General features: G+C 45.6%; 1 protein-coding gene across 1 annotated transcript in view; it reads right to left on the bottom strand.

Annotated features, from left to right (window-relative positions):
* Positions 1-21,875, bottom strand: part of LOC126989462 (ankyrin-2-like) — a 71,453-nt gene that overhangs the window by 18,817 nt on the left and 30,761 nt on the right. The window contains exon 3 of the mRNA XM_050848046.1: positions 20,761-21,165. Within this exon, the coding sequence (XP_050704003.1) occupies positions 20,761-21,165 (405 nt within the window). The remainder of the gene's footprint in view (positions 1-20,760; positions 21,166-21,875) is intronic.

Raw genomic sequence — 21,875 nt, forward strand, 5'->3', positions numbered from 1 at the left:
GTTGAGAAACGGATGATGGCTGCAACAGGATGTCCCTTACTATAGGAAATCAGATGTCCCTGTCGCTTGAAGGATACGGAAGTATGAGGACATGTTTGCTTTCAAGAAACCTGATAGAGCAGACATTTTCCAACAGAACTGCAAAAAAGACATAGTAAATAAAACTGCAGCTAAAGGATACTACAAAGAGCTAATATTGGTTCAGCAAATCTAGCTTTGCAGGTCTTTTTGAATTATGAGTAGGTACCTAGGTAAAAAGTTGAGTCAGATACCTATGACTACTATCCACTGAGGTCGGAGTCAAAATATTTTTGCTAAATCACCTTATCTAACCTAACCTTTTTGTTTTTTCTTTATATTATGTTATTTGCTAAATGAGTAGCCTATATTATGTGAACAAACCTGTTTAAAGATGTTTATCCTTAGGTAGGAGGCAAACATTAAAGGTGGTCCACATAGCCCCATTGACATTGGCATAGGAAAATGTTTTTTCTTATCTTATATTTTGATAAAGGATTTAATATCAAAACTTGTGATATATGTACATGTAGCTAGATGTTTCATCTATATTTTGCCATGCAGTAAAACTTATTAATGTTCAATGATTTTCTCTACTAACACTTAGCAACCCAAAAAAGCCAATAAATCTGGACCACATGGCCCATCTTATATATATATATATATATATATATATATAGATATATATATATATATATATATATATATATATATATATATATATATATATATATATATATATATATATATATATATATATATATATATATATATATATATATATATATATATATATATATATATATATATATATATATATATATATATATATATATATATATATAATGTTGCAGGCTTTAGATCTCCAAGAGGACAAGGAATACGTAGGTGCTGGACAGCAACTGCTCAGGCCCTTTAGAACTGGCCGTTGCAGCTCACAGTACATGGTCAGTGCAAACCTCGAGGAAGCTGATTTGTCTGTAGCTGAGATACTTGAAACTTCCTAGTTGAGATTTTTGAGAGAAGGGAGGGTTCAATGATGTGTTTAGTGTTACAATAATAGCTTGGGTGTTACAAGAATAGTTGGATAGAGTTAGGAAGGTGTGATAAACAGCACATGAGAAACTGTGTATTTAGTGTTGAATGAGCACAGGTATCTTAACCAGATGGTGGCAAAACTCGGAAATAATCTTAGAAGGTAGCCGCTGACGAGAGCTACCACCAACCTTGATTGATCTGTTCTTTGAATGATAGAGTGCAGTGAATTATCACATGTACCTAAATCTTTGACTTGCCTTTTTACAGTCTTCACTATCATCTTTAATCGAAGGTGGAAATATCCCAACCTCCTGAAATCCTTGTTTCTTCCCCACTATTAAGGACGACAGTACGTTTAAATTAGTTTTAATCTACCAGTGAGTTCCTTCTAAAAACAGGTAGCTTAATGTTATATAATACATTACTGTGGTTCAACACTTGACAAAAAAAAAAAAAATTTTTACTTATTTACAAAAGCACTGCCAATACAAATTACATCCATTAACTGAACTCACGAGCAAAAATTTTCTCAAGAGCAAAAATTTTCTCCTCCAGCTGCTTTTCCACATTCACTTCACAAAATAGTTAATGAAGCTCCTTTAGTAACCTAACATATTTTAAAAGTTCAATATGGAGGACAGGCTGGGATTGGAAGAATTAGTAGCCCAGAGATTAGCGTACAATGTCTGCCTAATAAAGTAATACTCGGGGGTAAAGTGGGGAGCATGCGATATTGTTGAGCGTTGCATCACTGCTCATTTCCGCCTCCTTGACCTTTTGAGCCTCTCGTGGACTCGTATCCACTAGCCCGGGGACAATTGGCCCTATGCCGTCTAGATTCCCACAATTTACCTTCCCCAAGCTTCCCCAGGTACCCTTTTATCGACCAACCGGAAAGGAAGGATGATCAGGAGCAATAGCTGGGTGGGCTGTGCGTCGAAAGCACCTAATCGGACTCGAACCGGTGCCCCGAGGCGAGGAGAGCCATCACCAGGACCTCCAGTGATTCCGCGAGGAGTACAGCATCGTCAGCAAAACAAGATCGGTGACGTTGATGTTCTCAACATGTGCTCCGCAACGACTTTGATCAGCAACTATGCCTGATACCCAGTCCATGCAAGTTTTGAAAAGCGGTGGAGCCGGAACACACCCTTGCCTCACTCCTGAATTAACAGGGAAGAAGTCGGAAACGCCTCACCCACATGTCGCTGCACTCTCAGTCCCAGAGTAAAGGCCAGTCACCAGGGCAATAATCCTTCCAGGAATCCCACGGATCAGCGGAATGTCCCAAAGTGCCTTGCGACGCACTGGGTCAAAAAACCTTCTTAAGGTCGATATAGGCTGCGAGCAACCCCAGCCGAAACTTACGTCGGCGCTCTACGTCAAAGTGCAAGGAACTGGTCAATTGTTGACTTGCAGGGTGTGAGCCCGGATTGTTCAGGTCTCTGAAACTTTAACAGATGATATTGAATTCGCATCAACAGCAGATGAGCGAGCACCTTGCCCGGCACACTGTGGAGTGTAATATTACGCTAATTGTTGCAGTCAAGTCGGTCCTTTTTCTCTTTCCAGATAGGGACAACCAACTCCCTTTTCCAGTCAAGAAGAAAGGTACCGGACTGCCACACGGCAGACAGCACCGCATGCAACCCACGGATCATGGCTTCATCCCCAGCTTTCAATAAATCTGCGCTGATATTACGGTTCCCAGCTGCCTTTTCACCCTTCAACGTCCTCACAACCTTTCTCACGTCCGCAAGAGAGGATGGAGTTTCGTCTATTGGTAGATCAGCAGCTGTTATCTGCAACCCAGCCAGAGGGAGCTGTTCTCTTGGTGGCTCTGCAGTGTACAACTGCCCAAAGTACTCGGCCCAACGAGCCCGGTACCCATCCGCATCTGATACCTGGAGGGTTGCATCTTGGGAATATTTTTTGACCTGATGCGTATTCTCAGTTTTGCAACAACAAAACTGTGGTCGTTATCAAAGAGCTCACCACTCCAGAAAACTCTCATGTTCTGGAGGATCATCAAACGAGTACTGGCAAGAATGTGATCGATCTCCTTTCCCACACCGCCAGCATTGCTGTACCAAGTCCAGCGGCGAGGCTCGCGTCTCTGGAACCAGGAACAAACAATCCTCACCATTCTGGAGTTTGCAAAGTTCAGAAGAAGTGAACTATTTGCGTTTCTGGTGCCAGAGCTGTGGGGACCAACACATAACTCGATGGCATCTCTCTCTGTGCCAGTAACTACAATAAAGTCGCCCAAGACAATGAGTGTGTCGCGTGGGGAGCAATGGTCCAGTAAAGAGTCAAGCTTAGCATATAGAACATCTCTTTCTCCTCAAGTCCGCACATCTCGGTAGGGGCATACACTGCAATAAGATATATGAAGTCCAGGGTGTGCTTCAACCTCACCAGCCTCATACGCTCATCAACCGGAGTAACCACAATGACAGTCTGTTAGAAATGGCTATAGCTACTCCCCTGCAAGCAGCACCATTGTTCTGGCCTGACCAGCAGTAGGCATAACCCGCCCTACTGATATCTCCATTGCCAGGTCTCCTAGTCTCAGAGAGCCCCACTATGTCCACTCTCAGCCTACTGGCAGATAGAGTAGTCGCTGATCACCCGAGAGGGTCAGGACCTTCCAGACTCCCACACGGAGAGCCCGCCGGAGATTAACACCGAACCTGGCTCGACGAGCTCGTGTCTCGTCTGCCCGACCTGGCGGTCCCCAAGAAGGGGGTGAGTGTTCGGTATGGCGAAGCTCTCATTTCAGGTACATTAAAAGACATCTGACTCTGCAAGTTTTAGCGATTTACCGTATGTAAATAACGACAGATATTAGAAATATCACGAAATAGTAAAAAAAAAAAAATAACTGTTGAATGCATGGACGTAAGATAGGAGGAGAGCCCGAGGAGCGGAAAAAAGTGAGATCATTCTGGTCGGCCGGCGGCCATCTTGGGATTGGCAGAAAACAGGTGGCAGCCGCCGCTCCCTTACCCAGCCCTGATCTGACCATGCACCAAACCTGACCCAACCCTGGCTGCTCTCTTCCTTCCTTCATTCATTCATTCAGCATACAACGAGCCAACTGGATGGACGTGTCATCGTGTGTGAAGAAAAAAAGGAAGAAAGATCCCTGTCTCCTGCGCTACTTATGGTTGCAGAGCAAGACTTCTTTTGGGAAAGTAAGGCATGTGGAAGGAGGCAACAATAATCCCGCAGCTAGACAGCTTTCTGCCGCCTATAAGAAGTTACTGGTGCACAGTGATACGCTAGATATTGCTGGTGGTAACTGCCTCCCGCGGAATCTGTACCAATAGTAACTGTACCATGCCAGTGTAATGATGCAGCGACTCACCATTCTCTAAAGATTATAAACACTTCTCTCGTCAAAAGCGGAGTTAAATGTGAAACAACTATGGCACATGCAGATAATACAGAGGAAAATGGTTACGTGTACATTCCCAGTGCTTCACACCTATCAGAGTGCTTCAACAAAATTGTTGCCTACATTGCCGGCTTCGTCGTGCGCAGTCTTGGTAAATCTTTTCATAGCGAGGCCTGTATTGACGCTTGAACCTTGAGAGACGCCACTGCCTCCTCCATCCAAACCATTACCATTCTTAGAAGCAAAAGAAGGTCAATATATCTTACACACGACATAATAGATATATGTGTAACAGTAAAAAAACTTTTGAGACAAATTATGGCCAGCACAAAAGCTCTATATTTTACCCTGGGGAGAGTGGACTTCCATAACGTGGTAAGTGCAGCCTTACAGACTCTTATGTCAGTAAAACGTATTCTCTAGTCTTAGTGATCATATGCATGACACACAGCCCCATGTAAATCACTTGCACTTGTTAACTAAGGCAGTTGACGAAAAATATTTGCAGGTGAGTTGTCTCTACACTGGGAAGCAGATCACTGCCATGTTGCAGGACGGAGTTAGAGTAAGGAGTCGCCAATATACACAAAACTAATTCACTTTACTGGCCAGAAGCATACACACACACACACACACACACACACACACACACACACACACACACACACACACACACACACACACACACACACACACACACACACACACACACACACACACACACACACACACACACACACACACACACACACACACACACACACACACACAAACCCACACACACACACTTTCCCAATCTCCGTGTGACATTTAAATCAATTATTATAATTCTCGGATGTATACTTTACTTTTTAATGTATTTCATATCTATCTTAAATAAAGGTCGTATCGAAAAACAGGCTTTCTTGGATTCCTTATTTGTATACGGAGTTTTCAGATTCTACATGAAAACTTAATTGCATCTAATGGTTCAACACTTAAGTTTTTGATGACGTATAAATTAAGTCAAGATCACATTGAACTTTTTTTTTTTTTTTAGGAGAGAAAGTCATATGGGAAGATGCAATAATAACCCCACAGTTAGACAGTTTTCGGCTGCCTCTAAGAAGCTGCTGGTGCATAACGACATGCTAAATATTGCTGATGTTAACCGCCTCTGTACCACTACTAAATGTATCTAGCGGGTGTAATGATGTAAAGCCAGAGACGAAACAACTATAGCACCTGCAGAATCCAAGTGCTTCACACCTAGCAAAGTGTTCCAACAAAATTGTTGCCTACATTGCGGCCTCGTCATGCACAGTCTAGGAAAAGCTTTGCCTTGCCAGGCCTGTATTGACGCTCTAACCTTGAGATACGTCACTGCGTCCCCCATCAACTCCCTTTTCAATCTTAAAAGCAGAGGGAGACTAATATATCCAATCGACGACGTTATTAATATATATATATATATATATATATATATATATATATATATATATATATATATATATATATATATATATATATATATATATATATATATATATATATATATATATATATATATATATATATATATATATATGCAACAAGTGAAATGCTTTTTTTGAGAGATTATGGCCCATGGAAAAGCCCCACATTTCACACTGGGGAGAGTGCACTTCCATAACGTGGGAAGTGGAGTATTACAGACTTGCATCAGTAAAGACATATTCTCCAATCTATGTGGACTTGTGTATGACACAGAGCCCCATGTAAATCACTTACACTTATTTACTAAGGCAGTTGTCGAAAATTATTTGCATTTGCAGGTGAGGCGTCGCTATAGTGAGAAAGAGATCACTGCCGTGTTGCAAGATAGTTAGTGTAAGGAGTCGTCAAACATTTGCAGGTGAGGCGTCGCTATAGTGAGAAAGAGATCACTGCCGTGTTGCAAGATAGTTAGTGTAAGGAGTCGTCAAACATTTGCAGGTGAGGCGTCGCTATAGTGAGAAAGAGATCACTGCCGTGTTGCAAGATAGTTAGTGTAAGGCGTCGTCAAACATTTGCAGGTGAGGCGTCGCTATAGTGAGAAAGAGATCACTGCCGTGTTGCAAGATAGTTAATGTAAGGGGTCGTCAAACATTTACAGGTGAGGCGTCACTATAGTGAGAAAGAGATCACTGCCGTGTTGCAAGATAGTTAGTGTAAGGAGTAGTCAAACATTTGCAGGTGAGGTGTCACTATAGTGAGAAAGAGTTGCTAGATAGTTAGTGTAAGGAGTCGTCAAACATATACAAAACTAAATCACTTCACTGGCCTGTAGGATACACACACTCTCTCTCTCTCCATGTATTTACTCATTTATTAAGTATTATACGTTTAATATCTACATTTTACTTTTTAATGTATTAACTATTTATGTCTTCGTTTAATGTAAAAAAATATAATACAGGTGTGTACTACCCGTCCAAACTCCAGGGAAAGACCACAGCGCAGCGTGACAAGCGGGCTCTTGCCAGTCGTGGCCGAAGCGTCGGCCGGACTGTCAGGCCTCACTTACTAGTGAACTAAGTGAAGCGCGCGGAGCGAGCAGCGTCTCTTCTCCCATCCTACCTCCATAGATGAATGTGATGCTCGGCTATTTCGAATACTAGCTATGTTATTTACATTCAATAAATTATGAAAATTCCTTATGTATAGGCACTTGAAGGGCGAGATAGCCTTTTTTGTAGCACTGCAGTGGGATGAATTATTGGCATTTGTAATGCTAAAAATCGTTCGAGTATGATCTGACTTTACAGTTTGAAATGAGTTTGTCTTTCGTGTGCTTGTATAGTACAGAGTTGTCCAAACTGGGGTCCGCGTACACCTGGGGGTACGCAACATAGATCAAAGGGGTACGTGAAAAGACGATGAACACACACACACACACACACACACACACACACACACACACACACACACACACACACACACACACACACACAGCAGAAACTTCCCATGTTCTATGAAGGAAAGGAGAGAGGGAGGGACGGGTACCTAGGAAGGACGTGTAATGTACGTGTACCTAAATATATTATAATATAATATTAATATAATATAACATAATTGAGTTTAATCAACAATGGGGTACGTAACAGTAGGAGAAGGTAATAAAGGCTACAATAGGCGAAACAGTTTGGACAGCACTGGTATAGTATATTACCGCTGCAAATCGGCATGGTCCTGATTTATATAAGAGGGCTTGAGGGTTTTGTATAAACAAAAAATCAAATACATCACTGAAAATAAAAAGTTGATCTTTACGCAATCATGAACCAACAATGTGCAGGTGCCACATCTACGTTCGCCAGTGGACAGATGGAGTTAATCGACTAAAGTCTTCTCACTCGTCGCCTGGCTCCATGACAGAGAGAGAGAGAGAGAGAGAGAGAGAGAGAGAGAGAGAGAGAGAGAGAGAGAGAGAGAGAGAGAGAGAGAGAGAGAGAGAGAGAGAGAGAGAGAGAGACTGGATCTGTATTTGTCAGAGCGTATCTAAGTCGCAGCCTACGTAACAAATTTGAAGACTTAGAAGTCCTCGCAGCTACAAATCATTATCACATCATCGGAGTCACAGAATCTTGGATAGACACTTCAAATAGAGATTTCATTGCGGAATATAGATTACCGGGTTATACCATCTTTAGTCATGAAAGAGAGAACAGACAGGGTGGTGGCGTTATCTTTTATATCCACAACTCTCTCCATCCAGTATCCGTGAAAACAGATATTATAACCAATGTAGACACGGTCTTCATTGAAATCAAAAATAAATCTCGCAAAATTGTAATTTGACTTTTCTACAGACCGCCAGGGCAGACTCTTGATATTGACCACGCATTTATTGAATTATTAGTAGAAACAAGTAGCAGTTGTCACACACGTGACTCTCACACACGTGATAGTTGTCGCACACTCCATTTGAGTGAGTCAAGAGTGTTTTGCAGGGGATTGCTTCAGGGACGTAGATTATGACTCCCCCATGTGTACGGCCTTGCCTATCTTGTCTTTAGGAGTTACATCCTTTAATATTAATTTCTAGGTCTAGGATTTTAAGGGCAAAGTGGGTCTCTGACAAAGATAGGATTGTTGGTGTCTCCGCAGCAAGTCTTTCCAGGAAGGGTATTTTACATTGGTTGCTGCTTGGGTAGAGACCTTGTATGTTTGTATAAATTAGTGACAGGTTGAGTATATGGGTGTTGCTCTTCCACATGGGTGAGCTGGCTTTGGTATTTCCATATGTGGCTTCATCATTCCCATGAGGTATATTATTGAGCTCTGAGTCCCCTTATTTGTTCTTTTTCCTGGTGGAACCCCATCTACTCTCCACCCTGGCTTGCCTGTGCCTGTACTTGTTGGGGTGGCTGGGGAAGCTACAGCTACAGGCGTTCTTGGGGGTGTTTGTTGTTGAGGCTGGATTTTGGTTCTTTTTCTTCCTTTAAGGTGTGGGAACTCACAATTATTTTTGGTGCACTCTCTCTTTCTCCACGAGCCCTTGCATATTGATGGGTGCAGGTGCCTTCATTTTGTCCTCAGGTTGCACCCATGAATGCCGTATCCATCTCTAATGAAGCGGTCACAGAGAGGCGGGTGTCTGAATGCACAGCCCCGCCCACTAGCCCCAAATATACACATACCTTTTTGGTAGTACATAAGAACATAAGAACGTAGGAGTCTGCAAGAGGCCGGTAGGCCTGTACAAGGCAGCTCCTTTGAACCTAAGCTCCCGTGTATCTAACCCCACCTAATATCGCTGTCCATGAATTTATCTAATCTATTTTTGAATGTGACAATTGTATTGGCACTCACCACATGACTGCTAAGCCTATTCCACTCATCCACAACCCTGTTAGTAAACCAATTTTTGCCTATGTCTCTGTTGAATCTGAATTTATCCAGTTTAAACCCATTACTCCGTGTACTACCCGGTTCTCTTACTAACAAAACCTTATGAATATCCCCCTTATTAAAGCCCTTCATCCATTTATAAACCTCTATCATGTCTCCACGCACCCTTCGCCTTTCTAGAGAATGCAAGTTTAACTGTTTGAGTCTTTCCTCGTATGGCAAGTTTCTCAACCCCTGAATCATCTTAGTCATCCTCCTCTGCACTGATTCTAACATTTTGATATCCATTCTATAGTAAGGTGACCAGAACTGAACCGCATAGTCAAGATGAGGTCTAACTAATGCTAAATATAGTTTGAGAAAGACTTCGGCGCTTCTGTTGCTTACGCTCCTTGAAATAAAACCCAGTACCCTATTTGCTCTATTTCTAGTTTGAATGCATTGTGCCCTTGGACGGACATCAGAGCTCACTAAGACCCCTAAATCTCTCTCGCACCCAGACCTGCTTATGAGAGTGTCGTTTAAGCAATAGTTATGTGAGGGGTTGTTCCTACCTCCACTCAGAATACTGCACTTCCTAACATTGAACTCCATCTGCCATTTATCCGCCCAGTCATACAATCTGTTGAGTTCATCCTGGAGAATAATAGCGTCCTGATCCGACTCAATTACTCTACCGATCTTGGTATCATCTGCAAACTTACTGACATCACTACTAATTCCTGTATCTAAGTCATTGATATAAATAATAAACAAAAGTGGACCTAATACCGAACCTTGTGGGACCCCACTCGTAACACATCCCCAGTCAGATCTTTTACCATTGATTTGCACTCTTTGCTTCCTATTGCTAAGCCACGCCTTGACCCAGTTCAAAACTTTACCCTCTACTCCGTGAGCCAGTAATTTAAGCAACAGTCGTTGGTGAGGAACTCTGTCAAACGCTTTACTAAAATCAAGATATATTACATCATAATTTTCATCTCTGTCTGCCGCCTCAAATACTTTATTGTAGAAGGACAAGAGATTGGTGAGGCATGACCTATCTTTAGTGAACCCATGCTGCGAGTCGTGAATTAAGCTATGTTTCTCTAGGTGCTCCCGAATGTTCCTGGCTATTATGGACTCCAGCATCTTGCCTATAACCGATGTTAAGCTAATTGAGCGATAGTTTGAAGCAGCTGACCTGTCCCCCTTTTTGAAAATCGGCGTCACATTAGCTTCTTTCCATAGGCTGGGAACATAGCCAGTATTTACCGACATCTTAAAGATGTCGGTTAGTGGGTCACTGAGTACATCACCTAATTCCTTTAATACCCTCAGAAATATCCCGTCAGGACCTGGCGACTTATTCTTCTTTAGCTTATCTATTTCATCCTGAACTACTTGCCTGGTAGTGATTATATCCCTCAATTTATCGCCATCCCCGCCCTCGTACACCTGAACCCTTTTCGTAATAGTCGTTCGATCCTCTTGTGTGAATACTGAAAGGAAGTAGTCGTTCAGCAATGTGCTCATATTTTCGTAATTTTCTACTAGCTCCCCTGGGTTTGTTTTCAGCGGTCCAATTTTCTCCCTTGTTTTTGTTCTATACATCTGAAAGAAGCCCTTAGGATTACTTTTCGCCTCATTTGCTACTTTGATCTCATAGTTCCTTTTTGCTATCCTGGTGTTTTTCTTCACTAATCTAGATAGTTCGACATACCGGCCCCTGAGATGTGTTTCACCATTCTTTATTTTCTGATAAATTCCCTTCTTTAACCCAATCTCGTGTTTTAGTCCACGAGTCATCCACTTAGGATCATTGTTTTCTTTTCTAAGTGTTCGCTGTGGTATATGCTGTCCTTGCCCCTCTACTATTACTCTAACTAAATTATTGTAAGACATTTCTACCTGGTTCTCCTGGCTCTCCAACCCACAGTTCTGGCCCTCATGAATCCCTAAGTTATCCCAGTTTACCCCTTCAAGATGTCTTCGAAGCCCCTAGTAATTTGCTCTTCTAAAATCTGGCACTAACACTGGGTTTGGTTCGCGGGTTACCGCCCAGTCTAAGCTAAAACGAACCGTTCTGTGGTCACTATTTCCTAACTCTCCGCCCACCTCCAACTCATGTAGCAAGTTTCCATTATTAGTTAGGACTAAGTCTAATATGTTATCTCCTCTGGTAGGCTCAGTAACTACCTGCTTAAGGAAATTATCTTGTATAATTTCAAGAAAATCCTCGGCTTCCAGGTCACCCACTAGGTCTTCCCATCTGTATTCCTATAATTAAGGTCCCTCATTACGCAAACATTTTTACTCCTACTCGCCCTGCCAATCTCCTGTAGTAATATACTCGTGTCCTGCCTGTTAAGGTTGGGTGACCTGTACAGAACTCCTAGAGTTAGTTTTTCTTTCCCTTTGTAAACGTCCACCCAAACTAATCCTGAATCCATGTTAGTTTTGACTGAATTGTTAACTAAACATTTAAGTGAGTCTTTAACATATAGCGCAACTCCAGCTCCCTTTCTGCCCCTTCTGTCTTTGTGAAACATCTGATAACCCGTTATTTCAAATTCCGATCTAAAATTTCTATTGGCAGTGTCTATCCATGTCTCAGTGATCGCTATTGTGTCAAAATTTTCTGAACAAGCTTCACCCCTTAGTAAGTCTATCTTGTTTCTGAGGCTCCTGCTGTTAGTATAGAAAACTCTTAGCCCGCCCTCTGTTACTCCCCTATAATTACTTCTGAGCTGCCTGGTTGTATTATTAGCTAGATGTCCTCTCCCATTACTCCTCCCATTGTTCCCATTACTCCTCCCCCCCTCGCCTATACTAAAAAATCCCTCAGGGTACCAAGTGCTCGCTCAAGGGAGTCAGAGAGAGCCTCAACACCCTTGAACGTCAAGTGTATCCCGTCACGGGCGTAGAGGGCGTCGTTGCCAAAGAAGAGGTCCCAATTGTCGACGAACAGCCACCCATTGCGCTCGCAGTGCACACATACAAGGCCACGCCACCACAGAGTATACACACACAGACACACATACAAGGCCACGCCACCACAGAGTATACACACACAGACACACATACAAGGCCTCGCCACCACAGAGTATACACACACAGACACACATACAAGGCCACGCCACCACAGAGTATACACACACAGACACACATACAAGGCCACGCCACCACAGAGTATACACACACAGACACACATACAAGGCCACGCCACCACAGAGTATACACACACAGACACACACATACAAGGCCTCGCCACGATAGAGTATACATACACAGAAACACATACAAGGCCACGCCACCACAGAGTATACACACACAGACACACATACAAGGCCTCGCCACCACAGAGTATACACACACAGACACACATACAAGCCCTCGCCACCACAGAGTATACACACACACACACACAAACAAGCCCACCCACACACAGAGTATACACACACAGACACACATACAAGGCCTCGCCACCACAGAGTATACACACACACACACACATACAAGGCCACGCCACCTGGGAGTATACACACACACACACACACACACACACACACACACACACACATACAAGGCCACGCCACCTGGGAGTAAACACACACACACACACACACACACACACACACACACACACACACACACACACACACACACACACACACACACACACACACACACACACACACACACACACACACACACACACACACACACACACACACACACACACACACACACACACACACACACACACACACACACACACACACACACAACCCCACGCCACCAGCGAGAAAAAACACACACACACACACACACACACACACACACACACACACACACACACACACACACACACACACACACACACACACACACACACACACACACACACACACACACACACACACACACACACACACATACAAGGCCACGCCACCTGGGAGTATACACACACACACACACACACACACACACACACACACACACACACACACACACACACACACACACACACACACACGGCCACGCCACCTGGGAGTAAACATAAGAACATAAGAACATAAGAACGTAAGGAGTCTGCAAGAGGCCGGTTGGCCTATACAAGGCTATTCCTGTACACTCAACCCCACCTTACCTCACCATCCATGGCTTTATCTAACGTCTTCTTGAATGTATCTACGGTATTGGCACCCCAACATGGCCCCCAAGCCTGTTCCATTCGTCCACCACTCTATTGGTGATCCAATTCTTGCCTATGTCTTTGTTGAATCTGAAATTGTCTAACTTAAAACCATTGCCACGCGTCCTACCTGGTTCTTTAACTATCAAAATCTTATTGACATCCCCTTTATTAAAGCCCTTATCCATTTACAGACTTCGATCAAGTCTCCTCGCAACCTTCGCCTTTCTAGAGAGTGTAGATTTAAATGCTTCAGCCTGTCTTCATAAGGCAAGTTTCTGACCCCCTGAATCATCTTTGTTATCCTCCTCTGTACAGATTCTAACATCTTGATATCCATTCTATAGTAGGGGGACCAGAACAGACACATACACATTCACGGAAGTAGTGGCTTACGCCCGTCGCCCAAGGCAGCGACATTAAGACGTGTTTGGATGCGGGCTGCTCCACGTGTGTTTTCCCACTTGTTATAACGCAGAGTGGAGAAACAGTGAATGTGGCTGTCGTTATGTTCGTTAGTTTCATATTTACAGGTGAGGAAAATACCATTAGTGTGTAGTAGTATCTGATGCATCAACAGAATAGGTCCAAAAATAGCCTACTGCTGGCTAACACACTCTCCGCGCTCACCCGACTAATTTGAGTACATTGTGGACTCAAGGGGAGACTGGGGTGTAAAGATCGATTTCTCAAAATCCGTCTCGGAAGAAGAAAGCGCCGAGAAATGCTCGCGGGTGGCTTGGCTGGCAGCAGCGTGGCGAGGGGGCGTGGCTGCGTGCATCCCCTGCCCCACAGGCCCCGATTCCTACCAGAGGGCGGTGGCGGAGGATGAAGTCCCTGGGAATCATGAAAACGTACCTGCGCCCTGGAGGGCTGAGAGTCACCGTGCCGGTGTACCAGCGTCTGGCTATTAGTGGATTGCTCGAGAGGTGCACGGCTGAGACTCAGAATGCCAATGAGTCCCTGCACTCTGTCATTTGGACATATTTGACAAAGACAACGATGTTCGGGACATAAAGAGTGCAATTTGCAGTGGTGCAGGCAGTGACACACTTCACCGAGGGGCGTGTGATCTCGCACGCGGAAGGTTTGGTGATGTAGGCTTGCGAGTGGCCACCCGACGGGACACAAAGAGAGTGCCAGCGATGAACATCACAGAGGGCAAGAAAGAGGAGAGAAGGCAGAAAACGCACAAGAAACTAGAAGAGGAAGAACGAAGGAAGAGAGAGGAGGGTGTGACATTTGTCGCAGTAACCCTTGCGTGCTAGGAGAGAGGTAACACTGGGGGACTGGGAAGCACCCACTGCTGGTAAAACAACACCCAGCGGCGGGGTACTTTGCACGAACCCGGCAAAGGTGCGAGGACAGAGAAGCAGCTGGTGCCAGGTTGCATGGCTGCTGCCCCTGTGCTAAGTAAACGCACATACTCGTATATTTGTACACTTACTTACTGAAGGTTGATGATTATTTTTGGTGCGCTCATTCACATTATATTCATTAGTGAAAAATGCATTTTGGACCAGCCACAAGGGAGATGTATCGACTGGAAACTTTGAGCCCTTTTTCTCGAAAAAAAATTTTAAGGTAAAATATTCTAGAAAATCAAATATTGATACGCTTTGCTTGGGGCGTGAGGTGAATGATCAATCTGTAGAGGAGAACAAACGTATGAAGCAACAATACCAAGTATGTGATACACGGGTAAGCGGCGGCGTAAAAGGTCCATTTCGGCCACTGTGTGCCATTGTTGCTACATTAAAACACTGAAAACACCGGGACAGTATGCTGCGTGTGATATGAATGGCTTCATAGATTTATTTCTACGCCTTTTGACTATAAACAAGCAAAGACCAATCTCTTTTGGTCGAGCTTTCAAAGCGAACCTTTCCGCATGACGTCATAACGTGACGTGGATTATTCATATTCAGTTCATACTCACGAGGAATAAAGATACTCAAAAGGCATATAAACTCCCCTAGCCTAAACTTGTAAATCGCTACCGTTTCTTTTGGCAAGTTTCCCCATAAGAAAACCGTTTATATTTACATTTTTCCTGTGGTCATTGCAACTTGTTCCAAGGTGAGAAAACACGCACGAGGCGGCGTGCGTCTGAACGCGTGCCTGTGTTGCTGACCTGGGCGACGCGTGATAACAATAGAAAATAGGACTCTGCCCGCTATCATTTATATTGACGAAACATATATCGGAGGGAGAAACTTGACTTAGTAAGCAAGTTTTGGTTCACATTCACATCAGCGCTGCGCCATATCCTCCAAGACGTCGGCAACCCTGGACTTCCATCTTCCTCTGTCCCTCGCAGCCCTGATGAGCTGCCCACATGTCACCCCTCGCGCCAGCTTCACCAATCCATCCATATATTATACTCCTGGTCTTCCTCTTCCTCTTCTTCCCTCCACCATTCCAGTCATAATCAAATTCTCCAGTCCTTCTCTCCTCATGCATGGCCGAAAAACTTCAGCCGTCTTCCTCTCACCGCCCTCATCAAGGCCCTCGTCTCTCCCGCCACCTCCAGCACTGCTTCATTCGTCCTTCTTGCCGTCCATGGGATCCTCATCATTCTCCTCCACAACCACATCTCCACCGCCTCTGGTCTCCTCACCGTCTCCACTGACAGAGTCCAGCTCTCCACACCGGGGCTGGTACACCTGTATGACATTGTTGTCCATTGGAGTTCCACGTAACCTCACCAACATTATTCTGTCTGAAACCGCCCAGTAACCCTCGAGACTACCAACCCCTCTCGTGCCTGTCTCCTCCCGAATAAACAAATTGACTCTTTTCTTATTGTACTTCTCCACTTCCCGGCCACTCCACTTCACTAACTCCTAAGGCACTTATAGTCAACCTTTTCATTTCATGGTGCGCATTAATCTAGTTTTCCTGCCTGATACAAAGTTCGCAGGTTCCACGTTGCAATCTACCACCTCTTTCTTTGTTTGCCGACAGTCACTTGATGACGGACAGGTTTCTCCTGCCGCACACGACCTCCCTCACCGGACGACCGCAGCTGTCTGATGACTGCTGCTCCCGTAACGCCGTTGCTGTTATTCAGTATTCACACTAACTGGTAATTATTTCAAATAAAACCACGTATTCGAACATCGCATATTCATCCAATCAGCTGGCAGGAAACTCAGCGAGCGAAAAGGGCACCTCTGCGGCCAAGTGCATTTGAGTCTCGATAAAAGAGATATACTATAGGCCGATGCTCTACATTTCTCCTAACCAAAGACTCTCCCAACCGGAATTACGGGGCTTAGGGCCGGATGCCCAGCACGCTTAACCTTTTACCAGGGATTGAGGGGGGCTCGGAAACACAGTTTCTCCGCCTGGCAGCTCGACACAATCTCCCAAACACTTGTCCCCTGTTCCACCGCTTGCTCGTCGCCTGCCCATTAGCAGTGCGGGAGTTTATTTATTTTTTTGTGTGTGTTCGGCCAGTCACACCGGTAGACTATCTTGGCGGGGCCTGCTGCTCGGCCCAGGCCCGTCTGTGGTTCAGGCAAGTGTTTATAGTGGTGCCATCTTGTTTTGAGTCATGCTGCCTCCCGGAACTCATCTTTGCTCCTCCGTATAGAGTGTCGCTAGGTTGATAGGTGGCCTTCAGGACAGCATTTAGGTAGTTTTAAGCCGCTCGGCGATAATTGAAAATTTTCAGCTCGTAGCAGCGGGTCGGACCTGAACTCGGGTCCTCCAGGACACCGCACCCGCACACGGCGAAACACACAGTCCACGAGAACCGCCGAATGTCTTATCCGTGATCCGCGTGTGTGGACATAACCAAGCCAGTGGAAGAGGCAGAGGGCGTGGACGTGGCGTGAACGATCACCGTTGCGGGAAGGCTGCGTGTGTGCCGTGCCACACAGACGCGGCCCAGCGCTGATCACACAGCATATTAGGGAAACACGTTCCCATTGACAACCTTCAATACAACACTGTCAGATAAACTTGCACTCAGTGTGGCATGTAGGATCATTAATGCCGTTTTGTCAACTTACCAGTGAATGTTGCCAGATTCAGCATGATGTTTAGTTTGGTGAATTCAACTTTTATTGTCCTGAAGGTATGCTGAGAGTAATATGATCTGAGTTTGGTTAATATATGTGTCCTAGCTGAGTGCTCTCAGCCGCTTTGGTGGAACTGTTGCTGCTGCCAAAGACATCTTGAAAGCTATTGACAATGTCTGGAACAAATATTTGCTTCTTAAACTACCCTCCCATAGATTCTCTCTCTCTCTCTCTCTCTCTCTCTCTCTCTCTCTCTCTCTCTCTCTCTCTCTCTCTCTCTCTCTCTCTCTCTCTCTCTCTTGTGCAGAAGGGACAGCGAAGGTGGCGGGGCATGCCGCTTTGCCTTTGAGGGGGCCGTGCACAGTGGTAAAGGTGCATCCTAATCAGGTCCGCTCCGTGAGACACGAGTATAAAGGTTAAAGTCAATTAATTAAAGCGATTCTCAGCCGATGCATGTTGATCCCTCGCAGCAGCTTCCTTCCCTCATGCGGAGTCATCGCCGTGGTTATAGAGAGATTTGCTGTAAACTTATGGACGAAATGACAAATTTTTTTTTTTTTTTTTTATTTCGTTGGGGATATACCCCAGTGGAGGAAGGCGGTGCATGCCGCGCAACCCCCCAGACGGCTGGTAGAGAGATACCCAATTCTTTCAAGGAGGAGGCCCAACAACGGGGCTGAGGTCTTAACTTATTGAACGACTAACACGTGATTTGTCAACAACAGACGACTACCAGTTGTGTATACTTGGTCGAGGCAGCTTTGTGCCTGTGTGAGCTAGGTCAGCCAGACCTTTAGGCTGCGGCGATCAGCCAAATGGTGTAAGTGTGCCCGAACTGTACCTCGGAGGCGGTGTGTAGCACAGTGAACGGGTTTCATCAGCACAGTACACCGTACTGAGCAGCAGTTTCCTTTTTCTTGAGTAATATTATATTGTTGAGTTATTTTGTTAATGTTAAACTATATGACACTGTCTTAGGTTTTAGGGTCTGATATGTATTGTCGGGTGTTCAGGTTGTGAATGTCTATTTACTATAGAGGAATACCTTCTGGAGGAGTGGCCTGGTGAAGGAACTCTCGAAATAGAGTTGTCGCGCCGCACTGCTTTGTGGCGGAGGGGCCGGAGCCTCCGCGGCGGCACCTCAGTGTGCCAGCCCCGGCGCCTGTGCTAAGGCTGTGGGCCTTTAAGGCGAACGAAGGTATGCTTCAGCCTCGTGTGTCGTTCGCCAATGTTCATGGCGGTGAACATTACAAGACCGAGGCTGCCTGGGCGGTAAATATGTTGAGTCAAACAGTGTTATTGCTTCATCGTCGCATTTGAACCGTCTGGGTATCTCTGATGCCTGTACACGTGCACTCTGCTTCAAAACTGCGACCGGTACGCGCAGGAGGCGGTTTTGGGGCGGAGCAGCGGGAGCTAAAAAAAAAAAAAAATACCCGCCAGTTGAGGGGTGACTAAAGTTGGGGCCGCATGTGCACTCTGGATGTGCATTCTCGCCTTCTTTCACAGCGCGTTCAGGCAAGCCACTGACGAAAAAATATGTCTTTTTATTGTGCTAATGCGTGACTGTAATTTCAATGACTACAAACGTCGGTGTGGGGTGTGAGGGAGGGCATGTTGAAGTGACTGATTTAAATTAGTCCGCCTTTCTCGTTTTCTCTAAATCCCAGTTTCTACATTCTCTAGTTTGGCGCCAAGCAGTGTCACGCATAAACCACGCCTCGGCCGTGTCTCCTCCCACAAACCTGCGTAGGACTTGACTTGGTGTATATGGACTTAGATCTCGCCAATCTGGTTTCACTATAGTGTCTGCGGGCCGTGGCGGGTCACCAGTGGCGGGAGGCACCGTCTATGTTAGTTCTTGTTTCACGCGTAGTGCGGCTGCACAACTGTCTAGTATGTATGTTGGCATCAGTTGTTGCTTTAAATTATTCGATTTGAATTTCTGCTACAAAATGGCTAACAACGTATTATGCAGTGATTCACGTTGTTCGTCTAGGAAAAGATGGTTTAGTGCAGCGTCGTTACCTGGTGCTTGTCTTGGTGCTAAGCGTTGAGGGTCGAGTTAGGTGTTTGGGCCATTTGAATGTTTCGGCATCGCTGCGTGTTTTACAGGTCAAGCGTGACCAAGAAGGTCAGAGCAGCCTGCCCGGAGTTTACAGGAGCCATTCTGCAGGGACTGTTAAGGCCACAGGGACAAGTACATGTACCCTAAGAGACAATCATGGCATCGGGATCACCTGTAACACAGAGACGGGAAGTATTTCAATTATGTGTTATTTTAACGGGAGCGTCACTAGTTGGAGTGAACGCCTCGCCATAATGTGAACGAAGGTCACGGTTGGTTTCCTCGGCGAGATTTGTGACGGCTGTGGGAGGAACTTTTGCCTCAGACTGTGCCACGCGCGCGAGCCCAGTGAACCCGAAGAACGTTGACAATTTTCGACTATCGCCGAGTGGCGGAAGATTACCCGCATGCTGCCCAGATCTTTAATCAACCCAAACTTCAGAAAACACCTTTTAGTGGAGCACCGGCGGCAGCATGTGAGAAGGACATAACCTCACCGGACATAACCTCCCCGGACATAATCTCACCGGACATAACCTCGCCGGACATAGCCTCCCCGGACATAACCTCGCCGGACATAGCCTCCCCGGACATAACTTCACCGGACATAGCCTCACCGGACATAACCTCGCCGGACATAGCCTCCCCGGACATAACTTCACCGGACATAGCCTCACCGGACATAACCTCACCGGACATAACTTCACCGGACATAGCCTCACCGGACATAACTTCACCGGACATAACCTCACCGGACATAACCTCACCGGACATAACCTCACCGGACATAACCTCACCGGACATAACCTCACCGGACATAACCTCCCCGGACATAACCTCACCGGACATAACCTCCCCGGACATAACTTCACCGGACATAAACACACCGAGTAAGTGCAAAACAACACGAAAAAATAACCGAACCTAACTCGGTGAGCTCGTTGAATTTTTTTTCCCTTTCCATTTACCCGACAAGATTATGTCCGGCGAGTTTTTCTCCGCGCCCCGGCAGCATGAGCCAAGCAGGAGTCACACATCGCGGCAGCCACTACACATAATGCACACCTGCGCCACCTACAGGCTGGGCTCGTCTAAGAGGCCCTCAAGAGAGTCTACCGGCGGTATAGGCGACGCCGAAAAAAAAAAAGCAGTCGGGTGATGAGGGACTACGACTCACCTGCTCCAGCCGCCGCCGCTCCTCGGGTTTTATGCGGTTCAGAAGATGAACGTCGGAGTAGATGCTGGTTCCCAGGTGCTTGACCAGCAGCTCGGCCATGCCCTTGTGGCCCTCCTCCAGCGCGGTGGCCAAGGCACTGGCCCCCCTATCCCCGCTGAGGAAGGACCACGCGCCGGCCCGGTGCAGGAAGGCCGCGGTCACGGGACACTTGGCGTGCACAGCCTCCACCATGAGGGCGCTGAGTGCCTTCGGCTTGTCCTTGGGCCACGCGGCCTGCCAAGGGGTATCACCCTCGATAGTCTTCAGGATGTCGTCAATGCCCTTTATAAAGAGATGACGGCGTTCCTCACTCTGCCCGCTGGAGTCCAAGCGGCCACGTTCCGCCCGCAGCCGACACAAGTAATTCTGTGGGGAGAGAGAGAGTGTGGGTCAGGGACACGTGCTGGCGAATGTTGTGACAGCTGTGAACGGAACAAGAAACTCCTCCTCTCCCACAAGCCTTCCTCATCCTGCAGTCACCTTCCCTCGCTGGTGCCCGTCGTCAGGAATGATAATGGTCACAATTTTACTAAACAGTCACATCCATGCCCGGCATAACGCTGGAATGACTGCCGATGAAGTTATAAATGCACTCCGATCTAAGTGATAAAATGATAAATCTCACTGAAAAGATAATTTACATCTTAAAATACTAAGGAAAACAAACAAGAAAAGAAGATACTCAGTTTCCATATCTACATACGTATGCTATGACCCTACACAGCATGGGGTTGTCCTCATTAACTCGAAGATGACGAACGTCGCTCAAATTATGGCGGTGGAGTCAGATAAAAAATATTAGGTAAATGCAGAACCCCGTTGCCTAGCTAAATTAAACGGATGGCAGATAACGAGAGCTTACAATTAGCGAAAGAACAAATCCTGCTTGTCAACACTACTAACATTTCACAAGGCCCTTTCCTCAGTTGGCGAGATAAACAAGTCAAAGGACATTGGTAATATATGTAGCTTTGTAAAAGGCGTTTGGTTGATATCCACAACATAGGGAACATAAGATTTCAAGCTACTAAGTATCGAGGTTGACGCACACAACAGGACTGTACCGTGGCTGAGAG

Source organism: Eriocheir sinensis, unplaced genomic scaffold (assembly GCF_024679095.1).
Source record: "Eriocheir sinensis breed Jianghai 21 unplaced genomic scaffold, ASM2467909v1 Scaffold1180, whole genome shotgun sequence".
NCBI lineage: Eukaryota > Metazoa > Arthropoda > Malacostraca > Decapoda > Varunidae > Eriocheir > Eriocheir sinensis.